Source organism: Tachyglossus aculeatus, chromosome 4 (genome assembly GCF_015852505.1).
Source record: "Tachyglossus aculeatus isolate mTacAcu1 chromosome 4, mTacAcu1.pri, whole genome shotgun sequence".
NCBI lineage: Eukaryota > Metazoa > Chordata > Mammalia > Monotremata > Tachyglossidae > Tachyglossus > Tachyglossus aculeatus.
The window spans coordinates 65943463-65959740 of record NC_052069.1 but is presented as its reverse complement, the minus strand read 5'-3'; the positions used below and the strand labels follow the sequence as shown (position 1 = coordinate 65959740).

The 16278-nt window shown below is 43.6% G+C and overlaps 1 protein-coding gene across 2 annotated transcripts in view; it reads right to left on the bottom strand.

The window, feature by feature from the left end:
• ZBTB41 (zinc finger and BTB domain containing 41) overlaps positions 1-16278 on the bottom strand; it is a 55332-nt gene that overhangs the window by 17225 nt on the left and 21829 nt on the right. For both annotated transcript variants that reach the window (XR_005450363.1, XM_038745089.1), the window contains exons 5-8: positions 8528-8675; positions 5746-5875; positions 2244-2339; positions 195-301 (exon numbers count right to left, since the gene is read on the bottom strand). Coding sequence is in view for 1 of the 2 variants with exons in the window: in XM_038745089.1 (XP_038601017.1) it covers positions 195-301; positions 2244-2339; positions 5746-5875; positions 8528-8675 (481 nt within the window). In the remaining variant the exon portion in view is untranslated. The remainder of the gene's footprint in view (positions 1-194; positions 302-2243; positions 2340-5745; positions 5876-8527; positions 8676-16278) is intronic.

Genomic DNA, 16278 nt, shown 5'->3' with positions numbered 1-16278 from the left:
GGGCTTCAGGGTACTTAACTGGAAATTCTAGGATACTGATCTGCTTTTTCAAATACTACACTTAAAAGGCACACTCCATGCATCCATGGGTGGCTTATATATATCATATATATGTATGATGATGAAAACATCAACATTAATTTTCAATTCGCTTGTTTCATACTGTCATATTGATACTCTATGATGTAACTTACCTGAATGTATTTTTTTGTGCTTCGTTAAATGGTCATGACGAATAAATGTTTTTCCACATTCATCACATTCATATCTCTTATCATCATGGTGGACTCGCAAGTGAAGTCTACATGAACATATGAATATTCAGCGGATTTAGATGGATCAAAGAGGTAAGATAACTGATAAACTGATGAAAGTTATTTTGTGGTTAACTTTAAATAGAACAAACAAAACGGTTTATTTCACATTCATTTTTAGTATAGAGACATTACATTAATACATTACAATTTAAGTGGCCTTAACATTCAAAGAGCATGAATACATTTGCAACTCAAACTATGGAATAAATATTTTATGTTATTCTAAAATCAGACTGCAAGACTGTTAAGAAGAAACTGAGGTTTTGGAAAAAAAAGATGAGGAAATCGGCATGAAAGTCCAAAATAATTAAAGTGATACAACTGACTCCTCTAGATGAGTAAAATGAATGAAATACAGAGCTAAAGTTAATAACTGAAAATTCTCAGGCTCAGAAGTTTTCTTATATGCAGTGTAACCTGGGGAAAGAGCCTGGGACTGGAAATCAGGAGATCCAGTTCTAGCCCCAGCTTTGCCCCTGCTGAATCACCTTGGTTAAGTCATTTAACCTCTCTGCGCCTCAGGTTCAACATCTTTAAAATGGGGATAAGGTGCCTGCACTCCCTCCCTCATAAGACTGCGAACACTATGTGGGACAGAAACTGTGTTGTGATATAATAATCTTGTATCTACTCTGGCACTTAGTAGCGAGTAAGCACCTAACAAATACCATTAAAAAACTGGCAAAAATCAGTGCTTAGTTCTCCTTTCATTCTTTTCCTCCAGCCATTTACAGAAGTTGCCCACATTGCAAGTTAAAATTGCATATGGAATCATTAAATACAGAAAATGAAAAAGCAAAGTTAACTGATTATTTAAGAAATAGAATTTCTGAAATGAATCTTAAAATGAAGCTTTTCCCATGTATTCAGGATTCCCTATACGATAATAATAATAATAATTGCCAAGCACTGTACTAAGTGCTGGGGTAGGTAAAAGATAATCGGGTCCCAGATGGGGTTCACAGCCTAAGTAGAACAGGTATTGGAGAAGCAGCGTGGCTCAGTGGAAAAAGCCCGGGCTTTGGAGTCAGAGGTCATCGGTTCAAATCCTGGCTCTGCCACTTGTCAGCTGGGTGACTTTGGGCAAGTCACTTCACTTCTCTGGGCCTCAGTGACCTCATCTGTCAAATGGGGATGAAGACTGTGAGCTCCTCATGGGACAACCTGATCACCTTGTAATCTCCCCAGCGCTTAGAACAGTGCTTTGCACATAATAAGCGCTTAATAAATGCCATCATTATTATTATTATTATTATTGAATTCTCATTTTGCAGATGAGGGAACTGAGGCACAGAGAAGTTAAGTGACTCGCCCAAAGTCACAGAGCAGGCAAATGGCGGAGCCAAAATTAAATAATAATAATGATAATGATGGCATTTATTAAGCACTTACTATGTGCAAAGCACTGTTCTAAGCACTGGGGAGGTTACAAGGTGATCAGGTTGTCCCACGGGGGGCTCACAGTCTTAATCCCCATTTTACAGATGAGGGAACTAAGGCACAGGGAAGTTAAGTGACTTGCCCAAAGTCACACAGCTGACAATTGGAGGAGCCGGGATTTGAACCCATGACCTTTGACTCCAAAGCCCGTGCTCTTTCCACTGAGCCACGCTGCTTCTCTGGGGTCCCGAGTCTTCTGACTCTCAAGCCCATGTTATTTCCACTGGGCCTCATTGCTTCTGTGTATGCATTTTCAAACACCGCTTTACTTAACAAGGGGCTTAAAAAAAAAAAAACCCAAAACTTCACATATTCCAATTGAAAAATTTTCAATATTAAATCTACTTGTATCTGAATATTAACACAATGTACATACAATCATCCCAATGCCCTACCCATTTGTAGATATATTATCTGATAATATGAACTCAACAAGCATTAATTTTTGTTGAAAGGGATCAGGCTATGCTTGATAAAATTAATTACCTGTAGGAACTTCCATGTCGAAAACTCTGCCCGCAAATGCTACAAAGATGAGGTTTTTCACCACTGTGAATTCTCAGGTGCTCTTTCAAAGTTGTTCTGTGTTCAAACAAAGGCCAAAAAATTTAGGAAGGATCATTCACCACCTTATAACTCCTAGTATTGATACTATTTATAAATTAAGTACCGAAGAGTACCACTGTAAATCAATCAGTGGTATTTATTGAGTGTTTACTGTGTGCAGAGCACTATACTAAGTGCTTGGGAGAGTAAAATAGAATTAAAAGACATTAATAGACAGTAAAGAATCTCAGATATATGAACAATCAATAGCATACCTACTGTGTGCATAGTGCTGTACTAAGTGCTTAGGAGAGAACAACAGAATTAATAAACATAATTCTTGAGTTTACAAATCTAGGGGGAGGGACAGATGTTCAAATAAATTACAGGACGGAATATCCACTTAAGTGAATATCCATGTAAGTGCGACTGAAGGAGTGATAATATTCACTGCTTGGGTGACAGGAAAATGCCACAGTTGCCCTTGAAGGAGATCTAGGGTGGAGAGATGAGAGAGCAACCAGGGAATAGGCTACTTTGCTGGTTCAATCTCTCATTCGATCCCGACTGGATTACTAAATTAGACTCCTCTCTGATCTCCCATCCTCCTGCCTCTCCCCACTTCAGTCTATACTTCACTCTGCTGCCCGGATTATCTTTGTGCAAAATTGCACTGGGCATGTTACTCCCCTCCTCAAAAATCTCCAGTGGCTGCCTGTCAACCTACGAATCAAGCAAAAACTCCTCACTCTCGGCTTCAAGGCTGTCCATCACCTTCCCCCTCCTACCTCACCTCCCTTCTCTCCTTCTACAGCCCAGCCTGCACCCTCCGCTCCTCTGCCGCTAACCTCCTCACTGTACCTCGTTCTTGCCTGTCCCGCTGTTGACCCCCGGCCTACGTCCTTCCCCTGGCCTGGAATGCCCTCCCTCCATACATCCACCAAGCTAGCTCTCTTTCTCCCTTCAAAGCCCTGCTGAGAGCTCACCTCCTCCAGGAGGCCTTCCCAGTCTGAGCCCCCTTTTTCCTCTCCTCCTCCCCACCCCCCAGCCCTACCTCCTTCCCCTCCCCACAGCACCTGTATATATATTTGTACAGATTTATTACTCTATTTTACTTGTAATATTTACTATTTATTTTGTTAATGATGTGCATATAGCTTTAATTCTATTTGTTCTGATGATTTTGACACTTGTCTACATGTTTTGTTCTGTTGTCTGTCTCTCCCTTCTAGACTGTGAGCCCGTTTTTGGGTAGGGACTGTCTCTATACGCTGCCGATTTGTACTTCCCAAGCGCTTAGTATAGTGCTCTGCACACAGTAAGCGCTCAGTAAATACAATTGAATGAATGAATAATATGTTTCACAAAAGCCATGAATTGAAAACTGAAATTTAATTCAAAATGGACTACAGATTGACTTTTCACACCTTCCGTGTTGCTAAAATTTGATCGCCCCCCCTAACACTCTGCCAATTCTCACACCATCAACCCGCAACCCTGCATCGCTTCCATAGTGTGCTTCCTCTGCTCTTGCGCTTAAGCAGCAGAGCGCTGCTGGAGGAAACACAAATATACAGGCTAACCCTCATCCACCTGAACTTCATCCTCACCTACTTTAACTCTGCTCTCTCCGCAGCTCAGCATCAACACTGCTCCATCCTATTAACCCCCTTCCCCACTGCCTGTGCCAACTGTTTCAGATTTTTAACTCCTTTCTCCCCCTTCTAGACTGGGAGCCCATTGTTGGGTAGGGACCGTCTCTATACGTTGCTGATTTGTACTTCCCAAGTGCTTAGTACGGTGCTCTGCACACAGTAAGTGCTCAATAAATACAACTGCATGAATGAAAGCCTATCTCCTCACTCCCATTTCTTTCTGCCCCAATGATCTTGATATGTTTCATCAATAAAATCAAGACCATCAGGTATGATCTCCCTAAAATCTTATTTGTTCCTCTTTTTTTTAATGATATTTATTAAGCACTATGTGTCAAGCACTGTTCTAAGCACTGGAGAAGATACAAGTTAATCAGGCAGAACACAATCCATGTCTCATCCAGGGCTCACAGTCCCAGTCCCAATCACCTCCTGCTCCCCCTTTGACGTTCCCATCCTTCTCAGCAGTATCTCAAGGGAAGATATCCTGACTCCTCTCAAATCTATCCCATCAATCTGTGCATCCAACCCCATCCCTTCACACCTTATCAAAACACTTATCCCCTCCTTCCTTCCATCCCTGACTTTAACTGCCTGCTTCCCCACTGCTTTCAAACATGCGTATCTCCCCTACCCTAAAAAACCCTTGACCCCCATGTCTTCTTCTAATTATCATCCCGATTTCCTCCTACCACTCCTTTCCAAGTGGATAGAGCACAGGCCTAAGAGTCAGAAGGACCCGGGTTCTAATCCCGGCTCCGCCACTTGTCTGCTGTGAGACCTTGGACAAGTCACTTCACTGTGCCTCAGTTACGTCGTCCGTAAAATGGGGATTAAGACTGTGAGCCCCATGCGAGACAGGGACTTGCCCAACCTGATTAGCTTGTATCTATCCCAGCACTTAGAACAGTGCCTGGCACAAAGTAAGGGCTTAACAAATACCATCACCATCATCATCAAACTCCTTGAATGAGTAATCTCCACTCACAGTCCCAGGGAGAGAAAACAGAATGGGTAGAAGAGGGGCTATTCAGGGATGGCTTCCTGGAAGAGATGATTTCAGTCACGCTTTAAATACCATTACTACTACTACATGGGCCAGGTTTAGGCTTCATTCTACCTTGCAATAATGATAATAATAATAATAATAATAATAATAATGGCATTTGTTAAGCGCTTACTATGTGCCAAGCACTGTTCTAAGCTCTGGGGGGCATACAAGGTAATCAGGTTGTCCCACATGGGGCTCACAGTCTTAGTCTCCATTTTACAGATGAGGTAACTAAGGCACAGAGAAGTTAAGTGACTTGCCCAAAGTCACACAGCTGACAAGTGGCAGAGCAGGGATTAGAACCCATGACCTCTGACTCCCAAGCCCGTGCTGTTTCCACTGAGCCACGATGCTTCTCTAATGCTCACCAAGTAGGAAGAGAGTTGTTAGCTAAGAGGCAGTTTTTCAGGGATAGTGAAGGGAGGCAAGCTAATTCAATCCAATCAATTCATTAGCGTTTGGGTAAAAGTGTTAATCAAGGTGGACTCATTTACATGAGCCCATTCTTTTTTCCGTGCTGGGTTGGAAGAAAGTCAATCATAGCTTTCTTATACAAGACCGATTACTACAACTTGAATGGAGTTGAATCAGTGCCTCAATTTTCTGTATTTTCAAAGGAGATATTTTACCCTATATCATAGGACTTGATAAGTCACCTTGATCACTACCACCTTGATCACGTTTGCCATTTTCACAGATTTGATTATGGTATTCTGTCTTCAGACCAACTACTCACCTTTCTCTTACTGATTTTCCACAAATAAAACAAGTCCATTTCCTCTTGCCACCATGAGTACATTCTATATGGCGTTTCAGATTTCCAGTGTCATTGAACTGGCGACCACAGATATCACACGGAAATGGTCCTAAATGAAGGGGAAATAAGTTTAAATCATTTAGGTTTAAACATTAAAAGTTAAACCACATCGTGTATATGTGGGCTAGAGCACACCTTATGTAAGGAAAAATAATTCAACAATGCAATTCACATAATTTGTATCAGATATCAAGGTTTCCAAGTACAATAAATCAGTAAAAATCACTTCTGCTAAAGATATTTGATAGTATGTACAGAATACACAGAAAATTCAGCATCTGCTTAAGTATTTTGAATATTAACTACTTTTCAGAAAGTTGAAGGAAATAACCTTAGAATCTCCATTTTAGTACTATTTCCCATGACTACCTTTGCTAGTCCAAGTTAATGGGCTTCCAGTTTATTTTGGAAGCAGTGTGGCCAAGTGGAAAGCGCACAGGCCTCAGAGTCAGAGTGGATAGGGTTGAGGGCTGGAAGTAAGGGAGGGGGAAGAAAGAGTTCTTTAAATTCATTCTATTTGCAGACAGTTGGATTAGTTTACAGTCTTAGGTATGCACTGGTCACAGCCCACTGGATGACAGTGCTCTGCACACAGTAAGCGCTCAATAAATACGATTGAATGAATACCAGAAGAGAGAGCAGGTGAATTTTCAAAGCAAGAAGTCCTGGAGGCAGGGTTTCGAGGGGAGGTATTTGGTTTTCATGGAAGGAGTGGGGGATGTCCTGGATTGGGAAGGATACCCTGAAATGGGATTTCTAAGGAGGAGAATCTTCAGTTGGAGTAAGTCCCCTACAGTGGGATGTAACTAAGTACATAAGGAACTGAAAATGTAAATGTCCAGATAGGAACTCTGTGCACTTCAAAAGGGATGGAAAGTGATATTGTGGGCCAGAGAGGGGCCTATTTTTGCACAGCAGAATGACCTAGAGTTAGGAAGAATATCATGAGAGAGATGACAGGGTTCAACAAATGTCAACATAGGATATCAAACAGTACATCCGACCACCCTTCCTCCCACCTTAAAAGCCCTACTGAAAACATCTCCTCCAAGAAGCCTTCCCTGAGTTAGCTGTAATAATAAAATCTAAGCACTTACTGTGCACTGTACGAAGCGCTGGGAAAGAATACAGAGGTGGGAATTAGCCCTAGCCCTCATGGAATGAGTTCTTTGAGACCTCTTGGTTAGAGGCCATAAGGTTCTAAGTGAATTGCTCTAGAAGAATCCTGTGTAATTACCACAATTTGATTCAATTTCTCTGATCCATTTCCTAGAAAGAAACCTATTTAGACAAAGGGATTTCTCCATCATCTTTCTCAGTAAAGACGAAAGAGTCTGTTGGCTATCTCCTTTTCATTCTTCCTCATGTCCAGCACCGCTTGAGTCCTTTTCCCTGACCAAAACAGTATGAACCAAGCCCCGGCCCTCATGGGATAGGAAGACAAGTACGAGTTGTGAGACGCCCAGAGAGGGCCTCCACCCTACCAGGATCTCTGGAATCCACAGGGGGATGGCCATTGACCAGTATTGCCTTCCTCGGCCTGCTGAGTGCTACAGGAGCCAAGCTTGCCTTCCCAACTTTTCAAATGTGGGAAGATCAGAGCACTTTATCTCCAAGGACTGTGGCCTGGAGAGTAAATAGCTTGAGGATTTTCATTACATTATTTTAATGTCGTTCATTGAAATTGTTGAATTTTAATGTGTTCTGACTAAACTACTCCCAGAGTCCCTTTTTAAGCCTATAACTGTCAAATGGTCTCATTAATTCCCTAGCCAGCTCTCTTCTCTAATATTTTAGTATCAACTTTGATATCTTCAAACTTCCTTTGGGCTCATCTAATTTGCCCATGACCACGTCACTCTGTAAAGGCTTTCCTGCTCTCCTTACTTTGTGAAAGGGTATATTTTCCTCTCCAAAGTCCTCTTTTACCCTGCCAGTTAGTCAGGTCTTGAGGAAAGGTAAAGGGGAGAGTTCCTCTAAAAGAGAGGAAAAAATATTCTGGAGGGTCTCCTTGGATGGAAAATGTATGAGGTATGGGGGTTCACTTGGTCCCAAGGAGGGGGTAAAATCTTCAAACAGAGAAGGCCTTTTCTGGAAGGGGTCAAGAGTGACCCAAGACAGTGGCGGCACAGAGATTTATGACCCGCCAAAGGGAAACAGGAGTGGCCTATCCTGGAGTGCAGAGATGAATTCAAGGGGAAAGGATCTAAAGAGAGATAAATGACTGTGTCCTTTGTCCTTCCCCCCTCCCATCTCTCACTCTTCCTGGAGTCCCTCTTCCACTTTTGTTCATCATGAGAGAGAAGGCAGGGTTCTACAAATGGCAACATAGGATACCAAGCACTATGTCAGACCATCCTCTCCCCCCGTCTTTAAAGCCCAACTGAAATCATCTCCTCCAAGGGCCTTCCTCACACTTACTAGACTGTAAGCTCACTGTGGGAGGGAATGGGTCTACTGACTTTGTTCTGTTGTACTCTTCAAAGGAGTTAGTACAGTGCTCTGCACACAGTAAGTGCTCAATAAACGTGACGGGCTGATTGCCCAAAAGCCACCATCTGGGGTTCTTCCAGGGATGAAGGGGAAACTCTCAGGTGTTTTCAGAGACCTGGAATGAACAGCTCTGACAGCTACAGGAGGCAAATGCCTCATTCAACCTCTTGGAGCTGGGCACCTGTGTAGACAAGTGCAGTTTACGTACCAAGGTGGAACTTTTCTTGGTGCTTTAATCGCGCAAATCGAGATCTGAAGTGCTCTTCACAATAGGTACACTTGAAAGGTTTGTTTTGAGTATGAAGAATCATATGTTCCTCTAAGTGTGGTCTTCGGGTGAAAGACTTCTTACAAATCTAAATGATAAATTCATATATGAGGAAAAGAGCATTTTAAACCCACCATCGGGACAAAGAAAACTGATCAAGAAAGAAACAAGCAAAACAGTCAAGGTGGCTAACCTAGTTCTCTCTGCATTCATTCAGTCGGATTTATTGAGAGCTTACTGTGTGCAGAACACTGTACTAAGCGCTTTGGAAGTAAAAGCAGCGTGGCTCAGTGGAAAGAACACAGGTTTGGGAGTCAGAGGTCATGGGTTCAAATCCCAGCTCTGCAGCTTGTCAACTATGTGACTTTGGGCAAGTCACAATTTCTCTGTGCCGCCGTTCCCTCATCTGTAAAATGGGGATTAAGACTGTGAGCCCCATGTGGGACAACCTGATCACCTTGTATCCTCCCCAGCGCTTAGAACAGTGCTTTGCACATAGTAAGCGCTTAACAAATGCCATTATTATTATTATTACAAATCGGCAACATATAGAGACGGTCCCTACCCAACAACAGGCATCAGGATGGCACTACCATCCTTCCTGTCTCACAAGCCCGCAACCGTGGTGTCATCCTCGACTCCGCTCTCTCGTTCACCCCACACATCCAATCTGTCACCAAAACCTGCCGGTCTCACCTCCGCAACATCGCCAAGATCCGCCCTTTCCTCTCCATCCAAACTGCTACCTTGCTGGTTCAATCTCTCATCCTATCCCAACTGGATTACTGCATCAGCCTCCTCTCTGATCTCCCATCCTCCTGTTTCTCCCCACTTCAGTCTATACTTCACTCTGCTGCCCAGATCATCTTTGTGCAGAAATGGTCTGGGCATATTACTCCCCTCCTCAAAAACCTCCAGTGGTTGCCTGTCAACCCAACCTACAAATCAAGCAAAAACTCCTCACTCTCAACTTCAAGGCTGTCCATCCCCTCGCCCCCTCCTCCCTCACCTCCCTTCTCTCCTTCTCCAGCCCAGCCCGCACCCTCCGCTCCTCTGCCGCTAACCTCCTCACTGTACCACGTCCTTGCCTGTCCTGCCGTCATCCCCTGGCCCACGTCCTTCCCTTGGCCTGGAATACCCTCCCTCCGCACATTTGCCAAGCTAGCTCTCTTCCTCCCATCAGAGCCCTACTGAGGGATCACCTCCTCCAGGAGGCCTTCCCAGACTGAGGCCCCCTTTTCCTCTCCTCCTCCCCATCCCCCTACCCTAGTCCTTCCCCTCCCCACAGCACCTGCATATATATTTGTACAGATTTATTACTCTATTTGACTTGTACATATTTACTATTCTATTTATTTTGTTAACGACCCACTGTTGGGTAGGGACCGTCTCTATATGTTGCCAACTTGTACTTCCCAAGCGCTTAGTACAGTGCTCTGCACACAGTAAGCGCTCAATGAATACGATTGATTGATTGACTGATACAGCTTTAATTCTATTTGTTTTGACGATTTTGACACTTGTCTACATGTTTTGTTTTGTTGTCTGTCTCCCCCTTCTAGATTGTGAGCCCGTTATTGGGTAGGGACCGTTCTCTATATGTTGCCGACTTGTACTTCCCAAGTGCTTAGTACAGTGCTCTGCACACAGTAAGCGCTCAATAAATATGACTGAATGAATGATTCAAACCAACTCTTGACCGCTGGCTTCAGTGGTCTCCATCAACCATTTTCCTCTTACAGTTCCTCCCAAGTGCACCTTCTCACTGTGTCCTGCTGTTGATTCTTCTCAACTCTGGCCCCTTGTCCGTGCTCTATCCCTTATACGAAACTCCTTCCTGCCTTCAAATCTGCCAGACCACATCACTCCCCAACTGTAAAGAACTCCTGAAAGTTCACCACCTCTAGGAGGCATTTCCCAACTAATTTACATCACCCCTAGTTCAATATTCAACTTTAGCATTTAATTATTTAATCACTTAGGTGTTTATTTTTGCCATAATGTTTTTGTAATATGCTGATTCTGCTTCTCCCCCACCCCTCACAATGTTTCAGTTTGTGTCTGCCTGATTTCCTATTAACTTAAAAGCTCCTCGATGACAAGGACTATATTTTTACATTAGTGGGATTCTCCCAAGCACCTTGAACAATGCTGTGCACACAGTAGACACTCAGTTCTAATAATTATAATAACAATTATCATAATCATCATCAATCATATTTATTGAGCGCTTACTATGTGCAGAGCACTGTACTAAGCGCTTGGGAAGTACAAATTGGCAACATATAGAGACAGTCCCTACCCAACATTGGGCTCACAGTCTAAAAGGGGGAGACAGAGAACAAAACCAAACATACTAACAAAATAAAATAAATAGAATAGATATGTACAAGTAAAATAAATAGAGTAATAAATATGTACAAACATATATACATATATACAGGTGCTGTGGGGAAGGGAAGGAGGTAAGATGGGGGGGATGGAGAGGGGGATGAGGGGGAGAGGAAGGAAGGGATTATGGTATCTATATGTTGCCGACTTGTACTTCCCAAGTGTTTAGTACAGTGCTTTGCATACGGTAAGCGCTCAATAAATATGACTGAATGAATTAATCAAACCAACTCTTGACCACTGGCTTCAGTGGTCTCCATCAACCATTTTCCTCTTTCAGTTCCTCCCAAGTGCACCTTCTCACTGTGACCTGCTGTTGATTCTTCTCAACCCTGTGCCAGGCACTGGAGTGGATACAAGCAAATTGGGTTGGACACAGTCCCTGTCCCATATGGGGCTCATAGTCTTAATCCCCGTATTACAGATGAGGTAACTGAGGCCCAGAGAAGTGACTTACCCAAGGTCACACGGCAGACAAGTGGCAGAGCCGGGATTAGAACCCAGGTCCTTTTGTCTCCCGGGCCGTGCTCTATCCATTATGCCACGCTGTTGCATGAATGAATGGCTGCGAAGATAAATTCCCTGGCCCTGCCTTGCCTCCCCGCCATCCCCCTCCAACAACAACAATAACAACAAAAATTTACAAGTTAAAATCATATACAAAAATCATTCAGGTCACGTTTTCATAATATTTTCCTAACTGCAAATTACCCTTGAGGAATCAGAATGCATTTTATGTTGGAATTGAAATACTGTTCTTTCTCCTGCTCCCATCAGTTATATGTAATTTATGTCTGCCATCTATTCCATTAGATTGAAAGCTCCTTGAAGGCAGAAACCATGTCTTTTGCTTCTACTATACTCTCCCAAGTGTTTAGCCCAGGGGATTGCACATAGCAGACACTTAATGAAATACCATTGATTGAATGTGTATTTACTGTTACACACTAGGGACTGTGTCCAACTGGTAAACATGAATCTATCCAAGTGCTTATCACATAGTAAACATTTAAACATTACAATTATTAAAAAAGACTAATATGAGCGAGACATAAATAATAATAATAATTATTATTATGGTAGGTGTTAAGCACATACTATGTACCAGCAACTGTTCTAAGTGCCGAAGTGGATACAAGCAAATCGAGATGGACACAGGGGCTCACAGTCTTGATCCCCATTTCACAGATGAGGTAACTGAGGCCCAGTGAAGTGCCTTGCACAAGATCACACAGCAGACACTTGTGGTGGAACCGGGATTAGAACCCACGACCTTCAGACCCCCAAGCCCGCGCTCTATCAACTACGCCACGCTGCCTCTCTAACAACAAACTAATAAAGTATTGTGCATTAGAGATGGAAGTAAGTAACAGAAGAGAAAGGAGGGAAGGAGAAAAGAGGAGTAGGAATTACAAAGACAGATGAAGATACTCCAATCCCATGCATTCAGACACCAGCGTAGTCATAAATACAGGCACACACACACTCCACAGACACAACTGACAGGAACCGATATACTTACCCTCCCTGTTGTCCTCGGCACAGGATACCCCCGCAAAGCAGATGTGATAGGAGGTAAGTGAAAAAACAGTGAACCCAGCTGCCGTTACTGTCGGGATAGACTTGGATAGAATTCCCAGTGCCTACTGGCCAGTAGGAGAAATTGGTCACCCAGAGAGGGAGGGAGATAGCTGCTGAATCACTTACCTCCTTCCCTTCCACTGCGGTTGCTCCGCTGGGGGTTCGTGCCTATCCCGTCCCCCCAACTGCTGGTTGACCGATTTCCTGCAGTGGCTCCAACTGGGTCTGCGCCACAAATTCTGGCCAAACAGTAACAAGGGTGCTGAAAAATAGCAGCTGTAGCCAATGTCTTTTCAGTTACCTTCTGACTCCACTGGTGCGCCAATCCCCTCCGAGGACAACTGGGTAAGTATACCAGTCTCTGTCACTTTGTCCCCTTGGGCGCGCGCCTATTGAGCGCGGCTGCCGAGACTCTATGGGGATTGGGGCTGGGACTGGGGTGGCATCTGTATCAGCTAGCAAGAGGAAGGAAGGAGATAATCAGGCTCTCCCGGGGAGACTTTCACCACAACATTGTCTTAGGACATAGCTTTGTGGAAGGTGAGGGAAAAGGGGAAGGGGAAGCAGATCACACAGGGGTTTGGGCACTCCCACTCAATCAGTGCTATTTAATTCCTTCATTCAGTCCTACTTATTGAGCGCTTACTGTGTGCAGGGCACTGGACTACTCTCGAGAGAGTACGATACAACAATAAACCGAAATATTCCCTGCCCACAACGAGCATATAGTTGAGAGAAAAATTAATAAGCACCCACTGTGGGCGGAACACTGTAGTAAGCACTTTAGAAAGTAGAAGAGAGTAAGTAAGACACTGTTCCTGCCCTTAAGGTGCTTATAATCTATTGGAGAGAGAAGACACAAGTTAAATGCAAAAAAGTAAGAGCAGAACATTACAACTGTTGATGGCAGAAGTCATAGCAGGATAAATAATGATGATAATAACAATAATATATACAAATACATTGCATATATAATACATGGTAATGATAATACATGATACATGATGAAGACAAAAATATGTAAATGTATATTATACATGCATAATATACATTTACATATTATTATCATCGTGTATAATATATACTTTTATCTAAAGAATAATTTTTTATGGTATTTAAGCACTTACTATGTGCCAAGCACTGTCCTAAGTGCTGGGGTAGTTACAAGCTGATCAGTTTAGACACAGTCCATGTCCCACGTGGCACTCAGTCAATCAACGGTATTTACTGAGCACTTACTATGTGCAAAGCACTGTGCTAAATGCTTGGAAAAGTACAACAGAGGAGATACGTACCCTGCCCATAATGAGCTTACAGTCTAGAGAGACAGACATTAATACGAATGAGTAATTTATAATATATAATTTAAAGCTACACACACAAGTGCTCAGGGGTTAAGGGTGGGGACAATGTCAGCAGCGAGATAGAGATCGAGGCTGAGTTAGTTGGTGATCGAAGAGCGGAGTGTGGAGGCTGGGCTGTAGTGGGAAATTAGTGAGGTGAGGTGGGATGGGGCGAGCTGACTGCGTGCTTTAAAGCCAATGGAGAGGAGTTTCCGTCTGATGAGGAGGTGGATGGGCAACTGCTGGAGGTTCTTGAGGTGCGGGGAGACATGGATTGAACATTTTTAGGAATAAATGATCCGTACAACAGAGTGAAGTACAGACTGGAGTGGGGAGAGACAGGAGGCCGGGAGGTCAGCGAGGAGGCAGATGCAGTAGTCAAGGCGGGATAGGCTCACAGTATTAATCTCCATTTTTTATAGGTGATGGTGGTGGAGCTAGGGTAAATGTATAAGACTAAATACTAAGTTTGTGTCGGGTGGGGTGGGGGTGGCTGTTGGATTGATGCAAGCTGGTAAGGTGGAGCTTTTTGAGTCGACTCCGTCTGACGTTACATTACGACAAAGAGTAGCCCTGCTTAATGCTATCATTTGGCATACAGGTTTTTGGTGGGTTTTTTTGTTTTTAGGTTTACCATGGTATTCAGTTTTGTTAACTCTGAATGAGGTAGAAGGAGGGCTGGAAGCAAGCTAAGACATATCTTATGCTTGGTATGTCTTCACCTCCGGATTCTTACACTGGCTTAGTATGAAAAATAAAAAAGAAGAAGAGTTCCTGGGGGAATCTGATTCCTGAGTCCCTTGTCCAGAGCTTCTTGGCTACCTTAGTAGAGAATGCTTTTTTTGTTTTTAAATGGTATTTGTTAAGTGCTCACTATGTGCCAGGGACTGTACCGTAGTACCGTTGTACTACACTGGGTTGTGCTTAGTACAAGTACAAGTTACAAGTTACAAGATACAAGTTAATCAGGTTGGATAGAGTCCATATCCCACAAGTACAAGCTACAAGATACAAGTTAATCAGGTTGGATAGAGTCCATATCCCACGGCCTTAATCCCCAGTTTACAGATGAGGTAACTGAGGCACAGAGAAGTCAAGTGACTTGCCCACACACAGCAAATACACGACAGCTGGGATTAGAACCCAGATCCTCTGATCCCCAGGCCCATGCTCTTCCCTCTAGGGCATATGCTGTTTATGGTGTGCATTTATCTCTGTGCTCGTGCTGGGTTCTCACCACGGAGAGGGCTGTGGGGTTGAAAAATGCATCGAGATTCTGAGACTACATCACAACAGTATGGCTGGCCAGGGATGCGTCATGGGTACCCTGCTTGATGCATTCATTCCCCATTGCCTCCAGTGCTTAGAACAGTGCATGGCACACAGTAAGCACTCAACAAATACCACCATTATTATTAAAGCAGGCATGTACAGGGGACCAGGACCCATTAGTAATAATAATTGTGGTACCTGTTAAGCACTTACTAGGTGCTGGGCACTGTACTAAGTGCTGGGGTGAATACAAGCAAATTAGGTTGGACCACATGGGACTCACAGTCTTCATGTGCATTTTACAGATGAGGAAACTGAGGCATGGAGAAATAAAGTGACTTCCCCAAGGCCACACAGCAGACAAGTGGCAGAGGCAGGATTAGAACCCATGACCTTCTAACTCCCAGGCCTGTGCTCTATTCACTACACCATGCTGTTCAACTTATTCTCTGCAGTCTTCCAGAAGATGCGATGTGAGCTCCGGTTATAGGTCTCTGGGCCATGGGAAGGGAACATGTCTACCAACTCCACTGCATTGTACTCCCCTGAATGCTTAGTACCATGCTGTGCACACAGTAAGTGCTCAACGAATATGGCTGATGGAGTGATGTAAAAAGCCGGTACAGGAAAACTGGACTTCTACGAGAATCTTCTACCTCAACAGACATCAGGCATCATTCATTCAAAGTCCTAGAAACAGTCATTCAAGTCATTACTGTCGGCAGACTGGTGATAATAATAATAATAATGGCATTTATTAAGCGCTTACTATGTGCAAAGCACTGTTCTAAGCGCTGGGGGAGATACAAGGTAATCAGGTTGTCCCACATGGGGCACACAGTCTTCATCCCCATTTTACAGATGAGGGATCTAAGGCACAGAGAAGTGAAGTGACTTGCCCAAAGTCACAGAGCTGACAAGTGGCAGAGCTGGGATTTGAACCCATGACCTCTGACTCCAAAGCCCAGGCTCTTTCCACTGAGCCACACTGCTTCTCTATGATGATGATGATGTTGATATTTGTTAAGCGCTTACTATGTGCCAAGCACTGTTCTAAGCGCTGAGGTAGATACAAGGTAATCCGGTTGTCCCACGTGGGGCTCA